Consider the following 18,216-nt stretch of genomic DNA (forward strand, 5'->3'; position numbering starts at 1 on the left):
TAGTACTACGTTTACTGCTCGTAGTACTACAATTACCACTCATTCATTCATAAATTCTCCTCGTACTACTATGTTTACTACTTTAAATTCATTCGTTGATATATCTCGTATTAGTGGTAGTACTCGTAGTACTACGTTTACTACACGTAGTACTACGATTACTACACGTAGTACTACGATTACTACACGTAGTACTACGATTACTACTTGTTCATTCTTGAATACTCCTCGTATACTACTTTTAATTCTTTCATTGTAACTACGTTTACTACTCGTAGTACTACGTTTACTACTCGTAGTACTTCGTTTACTACTCGTAGTACTACGTTTACTACTCGTAGTACTACATTTACTACGAGTAGTACTACGTTTACTACGAGTAGTACTACGTTTACTACGAGTAGTACTACGAACACTACTCTATCATTCATAGATTTTTTCATAATATTTAAAATTATATGTTCACTACTCATAGTTTTATTTTACTATTTAATCGTTAGAGGGTTTTTGATGATTAAATGGATTTCTCATAAGCAAATCAAATAGCCTACAAATTCTTTCAAATTTTAAAATTTGATTTCAAGTACAAGGATTTATATACTCAAATCGCAATTAAGGATTTGAATAAAAAATTACTCATAGCACTCTCTTAAAAAAAATCTTACAGAACAAAAAAATAAATAGGTATTTTTAGGTTTGTCTTCAGTTTTACCTTCATAAAGATTAGACAAGAAATGATTTTATTGTTTAAGATACCTACGAGCCCTGATAAGGAATGTAGAGCAAACTCTAATCTCGGCTCATATTTGCTTTGAGACAACCATTGTTGGTAATGTACATAACATAAAGATAAAACTTACTTAGAATCACACATAAAAAATATTTTCTATGAATTTTAAACAATATATTAATAACAATTACGATTCAACTTCAATAGCAGTGTGCATTTTAGGGAGAAAAATTTATGGTAAAGTAGACGGTTGAAGTAAACAAGATATACTTTGGGTCAAAAATTACCATATAGCAAAAAACTAAATATGTAACTACAATAGTAAATTAATTTTTGTGAAACTATTTTTTATGAATAATCAATTGCCAACATGTAATTTCGTTGCCTAAGGATGCCTATCATAGTTACACGCCTATCCCAAAATTTCGAAATTTTTCTCCAAGTTTTAATTGTCATCATTAACGACGAGCCCATGAATGATGGCCCGTTTGACTTTTAGATTATACAAAAGAAAAAATGTTTGATAAGTGGCAGACAGTTGATATTTACATCGATTTGGTCAAGGTGAACGAGATTCTCGACATTTTTTCTATGCTCGTGGAATGCGTTGTACAAAAAGTGCAAAGTGGAAAAGCCAATACAAGGTATTGCCAAATTTTTTATATTGATCAGCTTGTTTATTGTTTTCGGCTTGTCTTAATGCGTCATAGTTGGAAGATTGGGATTTGCGTAAGAAGACCAAGATTGATGATAATAACAAATTAATCAAAATAAATACAAAAATAATAAATGGAAAAAGAAACCAAATATTAATTACTCAGAATTATCACAGTTTAATCTATCAATTTTAAATATGCACGGTCTTGTCCACTTCTTCTGGGTCATTTATTCTGGTGTCTGGTCACGCGGCAATTATACAATCTATAAACAATACTTGCAAACAAGCGCAAATTACGTGTCTCTATAGCAAAATGCTTGTTGTGTCCGATGTTGAAATATAACACCATATTATTATTTGTCAGACAAACGACCAAAACAAAACGTATGGTACAAAACATGTGAATGGCGACATTTTAACCAATGAAAGTTAAACAGACAAGGTCGCATTACAACCGCGACGACACAGAAAATGGTAACACAATCCTAAATTAGAGATCAATCCTCCTAAAACGTAGAGTACAAAAATAAATCAAGTTGGAAACACTTTGTGACATTTATATATTATGCACACAGGTTGAATTCTACTTATCAATCTATCAACGTGGGTGATCGAATTTATCTCAAAATGATTAAAAACACATGTCTGAAATCTGAACCCATATAATAAGTCTGCGAACGATATTATGTCTGCATTGTAACATTATCTGTTTTTAATAATGTGAATGAAACACTTGGAGGTATACATATGGCGAGAAATATATGATTGATAATTAATTTATCGGTGACTTTTATCTATTTGCGATGTCATAATGGAAAATTTGTACGGAATTTTCATCCTGCAATCTGCATGCACACACGGATAAGTTATTACCAAAGATAATCAGTAATCAAAACTAATTCTATAAGATGTATATTTTCGTACAAATGCAACGGAGTGAGTTACGGCAAGATCGAGTACCAATGATTCGTTATTCGCTCTCGATGATATGATTTCTATACGGGTCGATTGTGATTGGTCGTATTTGTGCGAAGCTTCTTGGTATGCGTGACTTTATACGTGCGTACGTCACCGAAAGCGTGAAGAATATTGTTCAGTTTTCATGTAATTACATTTTAATGTTAAATAGTAGTACCAATCTTGAGTTAATAAAAAATCTTGAGTTTGAATCGGAAGAATATTTTATCCCTGATATCACTACTGTTTTATATCAAGCTAGACAAGGTGGGTATTGAACTTGAAACCAGTGGATGCTGATCCATGTTCTTACCACAAGCCATTTTCTGCGTCAAAGTCTTGATTCATTGTAAAAAAACATAGTAAAACCAAGAAAAATCTAATAATAAAAATTTTAGCAAGAAGAAGATTTCAATTAATTATTAGGATCTTAAAGTATGAATATTTGTGTGTTTATAATCTTAGAAATATATGGGCTATCATGGAACTAATTTTAAAAAGTGAAAAGGTAAAGTCAAGTATAGTGTTTTTTATAATCAGATTAATCTTGTAGTGCTGTATTCATTTTTGCATTTAATTTATTACCTTCACATGATACTGTACATATACAGTACAAAATTGCAATTACCAAAGCTATTTAAACGTATTACCGTTAAATACACATTAAAGATATATATGCCGACTATTATTACGAAGATACGTTTTCTTTGAAGATATTACTTACATCTTCAACAAAGTATATTGTATATGAATTTGCAAATCAAGCAGCAATCATATGAAAAGAACATAAACTTGAATATCGAAGAGCATGAGAACGATATTAAATAAAAAGCTTTTGCTACAAAATAGCAATAATTGATAAGAATAAATTTCGAAATAGCTATTGTAAAGATTGGCCATCCCATTCCTGCATTACAATTTCATTCTCACCTTTTAGAGATTTTTTGCCCAATTAAGTTACATAACAGTATCTTAACATGTATCGATAATTGAGTTACACAGCATGTAGAGAGAAAATTCGCAAAAGGCTAATTGTATCGAAATAATAGAGGTAGTAGTCAGCAAATTAAGCGAAAGTTTCATTTACCAAAATTGTAGCCTGAGGCTATATGTGAGCGAACCGTATGCTGAATGATATTAATTACGACCATGGTTTGATCTTTACACCGGGAAATAATATGAGAGATTCAACACAAATACTAAATGAGGTAATAAAATTACGTATACAAATGATCGAAGTGCCATAATAATATATGTCCCAAATTTAGTAGACAATATATCACAGCATTGGTGCAGTATCTTATACTTTTCTTTGGACGATTTGCAGATATTGATCCGGAAAATGGATACCTTTTCTCTATCTATTAATGTGATCATTTCCAGCCTATGTATTAGTAAATTTATGATACATATGTATCATTGAAAGTTGCGCAATCACCATATGTTTTAATTAAAACCTAATACCTGATTTAATAGATTGACACAATTCGAAATAGCTATTGTAAAGATTGGCCATCCCATCTGCATTACAATTTCATTCTCACCTTTAGAGATTTTTTGCCCCAATAAGTTACATAACAGTATCTAACATGTATCGATAATTGAGTTACACAGCATGTAGAGAGAAATTCGCAAAAGGCTAATGGTATCGAAATAATAGAGGTAGTAGTCAGCAAATTAAGCGAAAGTTTCATTTACCAAAATTGTAGCTGAGGCTATATGTGAGCGAACCGTATGCTGAATGATATTAATTACGACCATGGTTTGATCTTTACACCGGGAAATAATATGAGAGATTCAACACAAATACTAAATGAGGTAATAAAATTACGTATACAAATGATCGAAGTGCCATAATAATATATGTCCCAAATTTAGTAGACAATATATCACAGCATTGGTGCAGTATCTTATACTTTTCTTTGGACGATTTGCAGATATTGATCCGGAAAATGGATACCTTTTCTCTATCTATTAATGTGATCATTTCCAGCCTATGTATTAGTAAATTTATGATACATATGTATCATTGAAAGTTGCGCAATCACCATATGTTTTAATTAAAACCTAATACCTGATTTAATAGATTGACACAATTGGAATTCCAGACAACCGGTGTCAGATTTATTTGATATATGAAGCGTTTTGGCAGATTGATAATATATTGCATAATATTTGATTGATTCATTAATAGAAATTGTTTGTAGCATTAATAGTAGTGCTACATTGAGAGCCAAAATCAAGAAAACATAATTAGGAGTCAGACTCCTAAAATTGAAGAGTGATCGGAAAATCTTAAGAAAATTAAATGAAGACACTCGTAAGATTATTGGACTTCTTTTTTCAGAACAAATTTTTTATGTAACTCTATTAGTTTTCCAGTAAAATATGTGTGAATATTTAAATGTTTAAATGCAAAGTGGGATAGTTTTGAGAAATTATTCAAAATATTCCATAAATTCGCGAAAAAAAAAACATATGAAGCATTGGAAATGGTGAAATTCGGAGTGCCACAAGGAACTGTTCTAGGACCGTCAGGTCGTCCAGTTGAAGTTGTTTAAAAATGAATTGTCTATTTTGAACAGATATTACCAACCTAATGAACAATTCTGATGTCTACATTAAACAAATAACAAAATTAAACATTTGTAATCTATTACCGATTATGTATTATCTAATTTATGATTATTCTATATATTTTCCTCCAACAAGGTAGTTCAATGCTACCTGGAGATATATCTTTTCCTACAGTCATGCGTGAAATAGATAAATTATTGAAGCGAGAACAAATGAAAGTATGAAAGTGAGAAGAATGCTTACAAATGCAAAACGTTACTTATATTTTATTCCACAAAGCCCTGTACGCGATCTACATTTTAAACAATACATGACACCGATATACACATATTTAATTATAAGAATAATATGCTTATGAGACGGTTGTGCAATTCGAATTCATTGATATTCCGAATTGTAAAATGAATAATTTGATATTGTTCGTGGGAGAATTAACACTTCCATTAGAACACGATGAGTAGACTCCGAATTTCTATAACAGAAAACAGCAGGATAAAATTCGGGTATAATAAAGGAATGAATTCAGATAAAATTTTTATACTTGGGTTCATTATCTGCCTGTCTGCAAAACAAAACTTTTTTTTGCAACCTGAAAAGCTTCCATTATCTTTAAAAAGCAATATGCAAGTAGTAAATCTTGATAACGATATACAATTATTATTATTGCTTTGCTTGAATTAATTTTCCAAGAAAAAATGATGTAATCCATAGTCAACAACAGCAAATAACTTTCCTGTAGCATGACTCAAATTCCCAACTAATAATTCATGTTCTAAGTTTAAAAAAATTAGATCATAATTTTAATAATCAGTTATTACAGGTAGCAGTTTCAAGCACTCTGTTCTCTAGAAAATATTGCGTCAAAGTTTTTATTAAAATGACAAAGTTTTCGTCAACAACATCATATTTACTTATTTACTTAAGAATTTGTGAATGTATCAAATAATAAGATATTTACTCTCCCAAATTAATACCATCATTTACAACCAACAAAGCAAAGATCATCGAACTTTTGAAAGAAAACCACAGATAAAAAATATTTTTCAGCTAAAACCTGCATTGCGAATATTTCATTTATAATGCGTCATGCTTTGATGAGTAAAACTTTTGAGATAGCTTATCTGTAATTTCAACTTAAAAGCATAAATGATTTAATTTGATGCCTTTATAAGTGTGTACATAAGGTTTCAAGTAATTACGCAGTTTAGAAATAAATTAACAAAACATAAAATGACCTAATAAAATGATTGCAGTAACGTTCAATTGTTGGAATAGCAAAAATTCAATCAAATCCCAAAAAAATACCGCAAGAAAATTGGGAATAATTGGAATCGCTTCTAAGTACTATTTGTATTGTTTTCTATCAGCAAAATTATTCTCAAATGGGTGAAAATCAAAAGTCAAAGAAATCTGTGGTCATTAAGTTTGTATTAACCTGCACATCAATAAACTATGTTCTACCCATTTTAATTTAAGTGCTTTTTCTGGAAAACATCGAAATCTTTAGAAATCGCAGTCACGTACGAAATCAGAAATCTCATGTCGCGATGCATCATGTTTGTTCTTCAGCAAGAATTCTAAATTAGATCAGAATTTCTTTTATTTGAAATCGGTTTAGCCATAAATAAGACTGAAGAGATTTAAATTAATATTCTTTAGGTGGTGTTGAATACGCTTTCCATATGGAAAATCGATGCAGTAAACTTTCTTGATGCGAAAACAGCATTAGCAAAGAATATTTTATTCCAGTATCGTGCAGAATTTATTTCGACATGCCGCCCGCATGCCACGCGATCGTAAAAGCGAAAGAAATTGTAAAAAAAAATCATAGAACCATCTGCAATGCAGTTTTTTTAAATTATTAGAGAAAAATTACCTAAACCTTATTTCTTAAATGTATGATTTGTTTTGTTATTAATTAAGTTAATTATATTGAAAAAAAAAAACTTAATATTGCTGCAATTCAGAAGTGCAATAAACACAAATCGTTTGATCCTCTATCCTCTATTCTCTATCCTCTATTCTCTATCTCCATCTCTATCTCCATCTCTATCCTCCGTCTCTATCCTCCGTCTCTATCCTCCGTCTCTATCCTCCGTCTCTATCCTCCGTCTCTATCCACCGTCTCTATCCTCCGTCTCTATCCTCCGTCTCTATCCTCCGTCTCATCCTCTATCCTCTATCCTCTATCCTCTATCTCTATCCTCTATCTCTATCCTCTATCTCTATCCTCTATCTCTATCCTCTATCTCTATCCTCTATCTCTATCGTCTAGAAATCGCGGACGGACAAAAATCGCGCCCTTGCACATACATGCTCACGTGCACACATACACATACAAACGTAAGCCAAATTTTCTTGCATTTACTGTGTCTTACCCTACGGGAAGATAAATATGAGTAAACTTTACCAATTACAGACCAACCTAAATATTTTTAATCCATTTTTCAAATAAAATGCGAAAAATTGCTTACACTCTACATTTCTCATGAAATTATCTTTCATATTCCATAATGATCCATGGAATATTTTAGAACTGTAAATATACATACATGCGTAACTTTAAATTCGTTAAAATTCAGACACTTTTACAAGCATGTTTCATTGTTCAAATAACACATTCTGATGAATGTCCTAATAAGAATATTACATTAAACGACATCAATGTAAAATTTGTTATCCACAATATTGTATAATCACCTGGTAATCAGCATCTTCCAAAGTTGGATTCCAGAAGCTTATCTCAAAGGATCAACAGAGAGCAGCAATAGCTTTATCTACAGAAATTGCATATTGGCATAACTAAATATGCTATATATATGTATCAGAATTATTTTTTATCATTTCCTCCGCCTCTGATCTTTCCAGACCCAGCATGATACCTCATTTTAATACAATTACAACCGTGTGGCATATATCTCGTTGATCAAAGTAACAAAACTAATAAGTCAAGTCGAGCGGCAGAAACCGAGGTAAATCTGTTGATAAATTCTTTTCACTTTTCTGAGTTCGCGATTGTGACAACTAGTTCCAGATATTGGAACGAAATGAAACCCGAAGAGAAAGCGTTCGGCGCGAATAAAGGTATAACTTTGTTATGTTCAATATTGCGACTGGGTTATGTTAGTTTCATAGTTGCAGATCCGATGGGATGAACGATAATTGATAAATAAAGGCTAGTATTTTTAACGATTTTAACGATTTTTTTCTTCCACAATTAGAGTACTGAGGTCTTGATGTATTAGCCAGTTTAGTACATATTTTGGGACGTTCACGATCTGTTTTAAAATTTTGTTCTGGAACCTCTGTAAAATTGCTATGCTTCATTTACTAGCCGCACCCCATTGTTGTAGGCCGTAGGTTCATATTGGTTTAATAATTCTTGTCAATTTTCTAACGAAACTTGTGATTTACAGTCCATTAACCAATTAAATTGGCAAACGTTAAAGGCAAATTGTTGTCCGGTTCTTAACATTTTGTATTAACGTACTTTTGCCATTACATTTCTAAACCAATATTTTTCAGAATGTGTACATCGAGAAATTTGGAAGTCTTCAGTGAATGTTACATATTATATCCTACTTTGAATATAAAAACAATTCAAAAAATCATAAAACATCCTTCTAAACAATGCAACGTGAGAAGTACATATTTTTTTATTTGGAAATCTAGAAACGTAACCTTGCACTGGCTGAAATCGATTTTACACATGTTGCACTTGGTCGTCAAGGTTACATTTGCTTCAGAAACGTGTAAACATAAACTCCATCAAAAAAATCAAAGCCAAAAATCTTATTTATATTTCATATAAAATTAAAAAAGAATTTAATTAAACGGTTTATAAATGCTAAAATAAGGAATTTTAAAGGCTTATAATGAAGCTGATTGCAAAAATCATGCAAGTATATAAAAAGTTGAACAAATATTTAGAAATGAACACAATTCACCGTCAAAGAAAAGAAAGAAAGGAGCAAAACTAATTTTTGATTTTTAGCTTTAAAATTGTTATAAAAAAATTTGTACCAATCGTGTACCATTCTAGAAAGACTTATACTAATCAATATAAGTCTTTCTAGGAAGGCCATCACCAAGAGAATTACAATCATTGCAGCAGAAAACCCAATGGTTCCAATGGTCAATTTGAAGTATTTTCAATGATTTTTCTCTCATTTTTTTGTAACAATTTTGGATCAATCTTATACCATTTATTGATTAGTAAAACAGCCTTACTGGGAAGGCCATCATTAAGTTAACTTCGTTCAATTGCGAAAACAAACCCTATGGTTCCAATTGTCAATTTGAAGTATTTCATTGAATTTTTTCATAAAATCTTTTTGTAACAGTTCTGGACCAATCTTGTATTATTCATTGATTAGTAAAAAGGCCTTACTAGGAAGGCCATCATCAAAATAACTACGTTTTATTGCAGAAGTATCCAATGGTCAATTAGTAGTATTTTCTTTGTTTTTTTTTTACAAAAGCATACATTGTTGAATCCTGGTCTATCATATCTCTCAGATTAACATCAGCCACCACATTATCAGAGTATTCGATCACACGAATGAAAATACTCGGTGAGTGAGTGGATTGCAATGTCATTATTATGATATAATCATAATCACAATAATAATATAGCATGATGCCAGTGCAAAGTTGAAAAATATTGCCTTGCAAAAAAATACATCGCAAATTATAAAAAAAATGGAAAACTATTTTGCTAGGTAAAGTGATCCAACCCAGTATCAATTTGCCAAATTTTGTGGAGGATAATGTGATCCAACCCAGTATCAATTCACCAAATTTTTCTCCTACTATGACCTTCAAATATTAACGAGTATTTCAAATGCTACTACTCTTTTTGTAAGTTAATTTTGCGCAATAAATTTCATAATACAAAGATCGAGCAAGCATTATACCAGATTTGTTTTGTAGAACTAGTTAATGACATGCAAGATTCAAAAACAGCACGTGTCATTTTGTAACGACGTGTTTATTGCGGAACAAAGAACATTTGAACACATTGAGACCTCAATTTGGTAATTTGATAGATAAATTATAATAGAAAGACTGATGATAATTAATACTCTTGAGACAACGAGAAGAAAAGTTACAGTTTCTAATTGTAAGTAACATTTTAGTCAGCAATAGAATTGACGATGGATTTTTGGATGGATGGCGACCCAGTAGTTGCCCAATTCAATTATGACTAATTACCTATACTCGAAGCATTTATTGACATTTACTACTATAAATAATACGAAAATATTATTTACATTACACTTATTTATCATAAACCCATAACTAGCAAATTCCTTAAGCATTTGATCAGAAATATTATTGACCACATCTACTACGTATTATATATAATAGGTACTTGACTTCATATTACATAACAATCTCTGCTAATAAATAAAGGAAAGTGATTGATTAATTTAATGACACCTCAAGAATATCTGATATCGATTCTGGCAAAATATATTGAAGTGATTTGTGGTTGCTTTTTTATGATTATGTTAATACTGCTCACACCCGGACGCCCAGTCACTGGGTTGGCATGCTATTTAGACATTTGAAGTACCACCAAAAATTTGCTGGATTAGTTGCAAACATAGTTATTACTATGTCAAGTGCTTCAAGAATTTAGATTGATTTGTATAGATATCTTAATAAACTAGAAATTGTAATATAAAAATTAGTGGAATGAAAAAATACTTGAATTAAGGAGTATCAATGTACGATTTCCAGTAGATGGAATCGAAACAAAGGTTATGTTTTTGAATATTACAACATGAGTCCAGTGATCATTCCAGCGAATCATTTCCATGTTTTTTATTATTTTTTCCTAGGTATAAATAAATTAAGCATCCTTCATCTTTAAGACGAGAAGATTTATTGCATTGCAGCAATTCACATATCGTGACTGAGGTAGGAATAAAAATCTGGATTTTACATTATCAAGAGAATACCAGCAAAAGGTTGTAACAGGTTATGGCAGGTTTTTGAAGGAAACAGACACTTCGATATGTACTTTTGCTCAAGGCGGATAATTTATGCAATAAAATTAGCAAGTGCTATATAATAGATGCTTCTAATGGGCATCATCATTTTTAGACTCAAGGAATGGAAATATGAAATTGAATGAAAATCATGTGTTTTAAAAACGTACTTCATTTATAACAATTTTGAAACAAGAAACGAAATGTGGAAAACGAAAGTGATTTGTTATTTTCAAAGTTGTGGCTGAAAAACGCCAGAGATCCTCATATCGATTCTTGGCAATAACCAGAGAATTTAAACTGTTGGGTGACATTTAAATAGAATTTGAATAGAAGAAGAAGAAAAGCAAAATGTATTGGTAAACATCAGATTTAGAAGAAAACAAGAATAAAAAAATCAGTTTAATGAGCAAAAAAATTTGATAAAATGGGATCTATATGAAAAAAGATAGTATAGACTTTGCAGAATTAGTAAAAATTTCATGAAACTGTAACAAATTAATAGCAGCATAGGTAATTGTTTATAATTCAATATGAAGGCACTTGATTATTCATTTCGACACACTTAACGGTGATGAAAATGAAAATTTTGAAAAACAAACATGGAAAAAAATAAAAAAAATTGGATCTTATTAAAAATAATATGACTTCTTCAAAAACTGCTTATAGTGATTGTTTCCAATTCAATACGTACTTGATCATTTATTGATTATAAAAATTGTACTTAATGATAAAGTTAGCCTTGAAGTATCAATAATTAAATTTTTAATAAGATTACTGCTACACGTACATATACGTATACTTTAAGTATTTTGCGCAGTAATTGCAGTACTTGAAAAGTAAAAAGTGGATTTTTCAATTACCAAATAAATAAAAAGAATCTTCAGAAAAAATTCTGATTTCTGTAGTTGCAGAAATAAATTAGGTAATTTTTTTTATAAAAGAAGGCTTATAGTTCAGAAAAATAAAATATGTATAATATTGAAAGAATTTGAAATACTAAACACTATCCATACAGTTTATTTAATCCGTAGTGTAGTCTTCAGAAAATTAGATAAAAATTTACAAAATTAAATATTATGAAGGTGAAATAATAAAAAATGAATTGGGTAAGTATTTGATAAAAGGAAACGTATAGTTCAGAAAAATAAAATATGTATAATATTAAAAGAATTTGAAATACTAAACACTATCCACACAGTTTATTTAATCCGTAGTGTAGTCTTCAGAAAATTAGATATAAACTTACAAAATTAAATACTATGCAATAAAATTTTTGAAAAGTATTTACATTTCATTAAAATGCTGTTAGTCTTAAAAGGTTATGATAATTGCTCCCTGTATCCATTTTTTTAAACTTTAAATATAAAATGCAGCTGCACCTGGTAGGAAGAACCTTCGGGAATTTTAAAGAAAGATACAGTACGGATTATATTTTAGAAAATTCAAAGAATTTTCCGTGCAAGTCAGATTCATTGAAAATGCATTTAAATTTTCCATAAATATTATCAGGAGCATGATGCCATTGATTAGAGTAATATGAGCACGCAAACTTTATCGACCAATATAAAAAAGTGATTCTCAAACCAGCAAAATAAAATTATTTAAATAGAAAACAAACAAACAACTAATGTTTATTTTAACCAAGTAAAAAAATATATTACTTTAAATACTATGAATGAGGGTTTGTGGCGCTAATTTCAAAATACAATTGAACAAGATTTAAAATATTCAATTATTCATTAATAACCTTGTAAAATTGAAAATATTTTGATAACATTCCTCAAATTCTGTTAAACCATGGCAACAAATAGCATAGTCACATTCTGGTAAATTATTGATAAAATTCTTCATTAGATTTGTATCGGAATCTAATTGTTTACAAAAGATTTAATTACGATTAAATTTTTACTGAATTTTTCATGTAATGTATTACATTATATGGATACTAATCAATGAATGATAAAAATAACTGCATCGATAAAAATGATGATTATTTATATTGAAATGCCACAAATAAGATAACATAATTATAAATAATCTATTAAATGCTTCTAAGTGCAAGTAATTTATTATATAATGGAATGTAAAGTAAGAAATAAACTAGCAAATACTAGAAGGGAAAATCAAGGTCCTAAAATGTGTATTTTCTCTAATTAAAGACCTCCCCTAAGCAAAATTATTTAGTTCTATATATAAACATAAATAAATATATATATATATATATATATATATATATATGTTAGTACCTTATCGTGGTACCTAAAATAATTAAAACAATCTCAATAATCGACAGTCATTAAATTTTTCCCAAATATATTTGAAAGTTTAAATTTCAAATTTTAAATTATTTACGTCAAATTGATTATACGTTTTGACATTTGACAGGTGTCATCTTCAGCAGGAGAAAAATTTAATAAAATATAAAAATAATGGTAACAAAAATTTTTAGTACATTTATTATATTAAAATACGTAAAATTCATTAAGATCTTTTTATATATTGTTCATTATTTAAAAATTAAAAAAAAATGTTGTAATTATGTGACAACGATTATGTGTTTTAATCATTTTTATGTTTTTATGTTTTTTACCTGCCGAATGATGACACACGTGAAGTGCGAAACGTATAAATATAGAAACGTCAAAATATATTAATAAATAAATAAACGTCAAAATGTATGAAAAAATATATTTATATTTATACACATATATATTTATAAATTTATATACAAATATATTTATAAATTTATATGCATATATATATATATATATATATATATATATATATATATGTATATTTAATACAACTGATAAATTTTCTTTATCTCACTTACCCTTATAAATTGTGGATACGAAGATAAATCATCCATCATATTGCACAACTTTTATAATCACTTCCAAATAAATTTCCTAATGACCAGCATTAAAAATCCACGAATTGCATTCCTTGGACACTACAATATTTCAATGTTCACTTAAAAATAAAACACTTAACAATAATCAGTTTCTACCGTGTAAATCGAATATTCTCATGCGCAGAATAATACACTTTTAAACCTTATCAGTTCGAAGATAAAACAACAGTTAGGATAAAAAATAAATAGAATCACTAGTAAAATTTGTAGATCATAATGGTAAAAATATTTAAATGCTAGTGAAATATTAATGAACTTAAGTATTAAGATGTAATATATATATTACTATCGTTATTATAATTTTTTTTACGTACGATACCGTCCGTACCTTATCACTGCCCGAGCAATACTGATTCGTAAGCCGCATGGCTTTGTATTGTTTCGGCATGTCGCCCTACCTCTGTCAGGTAATTCGAACAGGTTGACTCACTCGGAAAAACTTACAGCAATGATATTTCGGAAATGACAAATCTTGATCGAATTACATATATTTACAAGAACTCACAACAAAGCTTTTTTAATTAATTCTTATACGATTTTTAACACTAAACATTTATAAATGTCAACATTTTCAGTCCATGCACGCACTGAAAGTGACAGCCATCTTGACCGATCTTGACCGACTGTTACCGATTGACATGAAGGGGTCGCTATTTTGACCTGTTGCCAACTGTCATATTCAAAATATTGACACAGTGTTTTTTGTAAAAAATAAAGTTAGTTGACATTTAAAAGTGTTAAATTTATTCTTCATTTTACTCGTTATTTGGTTTTGTTTAAAAGTGCAATAAATAGAAAAAGTACATCTTTCAAGACCCGTAAGTTATTTTTAATATGTTATTACATTTTTCAATCGCATAGACATGATATTTAGATTCTAAATGTTGAAATGTCACACAAGTCCTTCAGGTAGATGGAAAAATATTTTGCAATAATTTAAATTCAAAATCGAGATTCTAATCCTCAGCTATGCCATCTGCAAATATATTTATATTCATACACTACATTTTTTCAACTAGATTTATTACAGCTATCTGACTAGACTCATCTTTGTATTAACCCAATTATATTCTTATTGCCAATTTTATTTAAATTTAGAGCATTTTTTAAATTATTTTTTTAATTAGGGCGGGTCGATTTAAAGGTCACTTAGACGCATATGATTTTCGGATACTAGGGATCAAAATAAGATACTTTGCTGAAGAAACTATACCTCTAAAATGAATTCTAATGTCCCACTTAACCCAAAAATAAGGGTTAAATGTTGAAAAAAGGCTCCGGGAAGGTCCCTGGGGTTGAACCAGGAGCATGGGTAAATCGGCCTCCCAAAGTTTGTGGGGGTCGGTCATACATTTAGACGCAATTTGGGCACTCTAAATGGGTCAAAATGAGAATTTTCAAATTTCAACCCTTATTTTTGGTTCTTTGCACGGGGCATAAGAATTCATTTTAGAGGTATAGTTTCTTCAGCAAAGTATCTTATTTTGATCCCTAGTATCCGGAAATCATATGTGCTTGAGCGACTTTTTTGTTCCATATAAATCGACCCGCTCTAATGTATATATATATATATATATATATATATATATATATATATACTCGTATATATATATATATATATATATATATTTAAATTTTGCATCAAAACGTGATCAATCTCAAGATTTACAAACCTTAAATAAACTATCTCAATATCATAACTTTTTTTCTTCAAGTAATTGCATTACATAATACTAATGTTAGGCTTAACGTTGTATTTTACTGAAATTAATTCAATTAAGATCATTTATTTTCTCTAATTACTAAATTTAATCTTGTATCCGAAATATAATTATAAATATAAATATATATGTATATATATATATATATATATACATATATAAGGTGAAAAGGACCAGGTAGAGGTAGAAGTAGAGTAAAGGTAAAGGCCAGGTAGAGGCAGAGGTAGTGTTTAGACGTATTTTCGTTTTATTATATTGGCCATGAAGATGACAACCTTCAGGGCCTTAAGCTTTACACGGAATGGTTGCTACCCTTGGTGGAGGAGGTAGCGGAGTGTTTGCCGTGAAGGTTGTCACTTTCATGGCCAATATAATAAAACAAAAATACGCCCGAACAGGTAGAGTATAGGTAAAGGTAAAAGACCAGATATAGGTAGAAGTAGAGTGAAGATAATTTTAAAGAAAACTAACAAGTCAGCATCCTGACATAAATCTTTATCAACATCAATAAATTATTATCTGGTATTATTTTATAGCATCATTATAACACCAATGATCATGGTTTCAATATAGTGCATAAATATGAGTGGTATTATAAGTATAAAAATCAATGAAGAATAAAATGATGGTCTATAATTTTCCTAGATTTTTTCATCGTCGATTGCAATATATGCGCAGATCAGTCAAGCGTAGGCAATCAGTGCCATCTTATATTATAATTTATTTTCTTACGTGTTGTCAGTAGTTGCATCGTCTTTTTCTCACCAACAACTGCGGTTTGTAGAACACATAGAAATGATAAATCATTGAAGCACAAATATTTATTAACATAATAAAAACTAGTCCAAAAATTGATAAAGCACACCACAAACATAGGAGTTAAATATAGTATCCTGTGGTCCTGGGTACTTGGAGGAAATCTAACACAGACAATCGGTTTTCAAAGCCACATAGTTAAGAATTATCATCACAACAGCTCATAGAACTCTTGAATTCTAATGTAATGGACAACCACTGGGTTGCTATTACTTATCACTAATTTAAGGAATTACACAATAACTCATGGAACTCATAGTTTTGCTGTACAAAAAAAAACTAAAAAAGTTTATTACCCTATATATCAAGTGCAGCTTATAGATGGTCTTGTTCCAAATTAAGCAGGCTAAAATTTACAAGTTTCAAAAGTTTTTTATATTATTAAGAATTGTATTGGAAATTGATTTTCATTTTTTTACAATTTGTTACTATGTGCTTCACTGCTAACTATGATTGCTCCGATCATCCCAACAAAAACATTAAACTCCTTTATATAAGAGAACAATAACAATATAGTAAAAGTGATAAAACAAATAAAAATGTAAAATGCAAATAGTTATGTGATTGGATCTAAATCCTCATATCATATACAAACAAATCCAACACTTTTGCTGCCACTCGTCGATTATCTTGGATAAATATAAATTGATTTATAGATAAAATGATTATTTATAACAAATAGTTGGAAGAAAAAGATAAATATATTTCGATTGCATTATTGCTATACAGAGAAAATCGTAAATTACACAATCTAATAAAAATATAACAGCTTTTTTGTGAATCGATAAATACTTCTATCGGTAATATACATTTTCTTTAAAAATAAGCAATTACTTTCTTATAATATTTGCATTATTGTTTTAAACAATTTATATCTTTATTTTAGTTATATCATATCTTATAATTATTTTTTAACAAGCGAGAAATATCATTAGACAACAACTTATGGAAAAATAGTTCAGAAGTTTGAGCAATCTATTTTATAGTTGTTCAATTAATCTTTGGTTCGATAAATAAAATATTATATATTAATATGTATCTATAACAAATTAATAAATGAAGTTTTAATTGAGCAATATAGTATCTTAATATTTCTACTTTCTTATGATTAAAAAATATATAACAAAACGTTTAAAAATACTTTTACATTATATTTTCAATATTATACATAATTTGATAATATTTTCTGGTAGTATCTATAAAGATCTAGACATATATTAGAATATGTGCAAGAAGGATTATATTTGATATGAGCTCACTATTTAATTTTAGAGGAGAAAGTGAAAATTTGCAAAGCATTTTAGATTTATTAGAAATATGATGCTACACTATGATATGTACAAGTGAGCACATTGAATTTTATTTAGTAAAACTGGAATTTTTACACTTAAATATATTTTGATCTTTGTCTAGTTCCCAAAAATAGATTCATTCATCTAATTATCATTCAAATTTGACTAAATCATGACTAGGTATATTTTTTAAAAGTTTGGAAACAAAGATCAATTTACATTTTATGTACATATGCAAAAATATGTCGAGGAATTGAAAATTTTGTAGAACTTTAAATAAATAGATTTTTTTATTAATCAACCTTTATCATTTTAGTGTCGGTAATAATTTTATTTAAAAAAGCGAAAGCGAAGTGTGAGATTCATGTAGCGTTTAGAGATTATGTTATAATAGATTCATTATGTGAAAAAATCTTATATATTCATCTTATTAGTATCTTCTCTTTCACATATCTTCAAAAGCAATTAAGATTTTATCTTAATTAAGAGAACAGTTCGAATAATAGTGTTAATGTAGGCGTTAACATAAAGATTTATTAGTATCCAATTCAT

At 29.1% G+C, this 18,216-nt stretch overlaps 1 protein-coding gene across 1 annotated transcript in view; it reads right to left on the minus strand.

Annotated features, from left to right (window-relative positions):
- Positions 1-14,413, minus strand: part of LOC113383311 (rhophilin-2-like) — a 185,640-nt gene extending 171,227 nt beyond the window's left edge. Inside the window, exon 1 of the mRNA XM_026621573.1 lies at positions 13,755-14,413. Within this exon, the coding sequence (XP_026477358.1) occupies positions 13,755-13,793 (39 nt within the window). The 5' untranslated portion in view covers positions 13,794-14,413. The remainder of the gene's footprint in view (positions 1-13,754) is intronic.
- Positions 14,414-18,216: the final 3,803 nt, after the last annotated feature.

Source organism: Ctenocephalides felis, unplaced genomic scaffold (assembly GCF_003426905.1).
Source record: "Ctenocephalides felis isolate EL2017-DRISC unplaced genomic scaffold, ASM342690v1 CF-g0.4_SCAFFOLD_03570, whole genome shotgun sequence".
In the NCBI taxonomy this organism is placed as follows: Eukaryota; Metazoa; Arthropoda; class Insecta; order Siphonaptera; family Pulicidae; genus Ctenocephalides; species Ctenocephalides felis.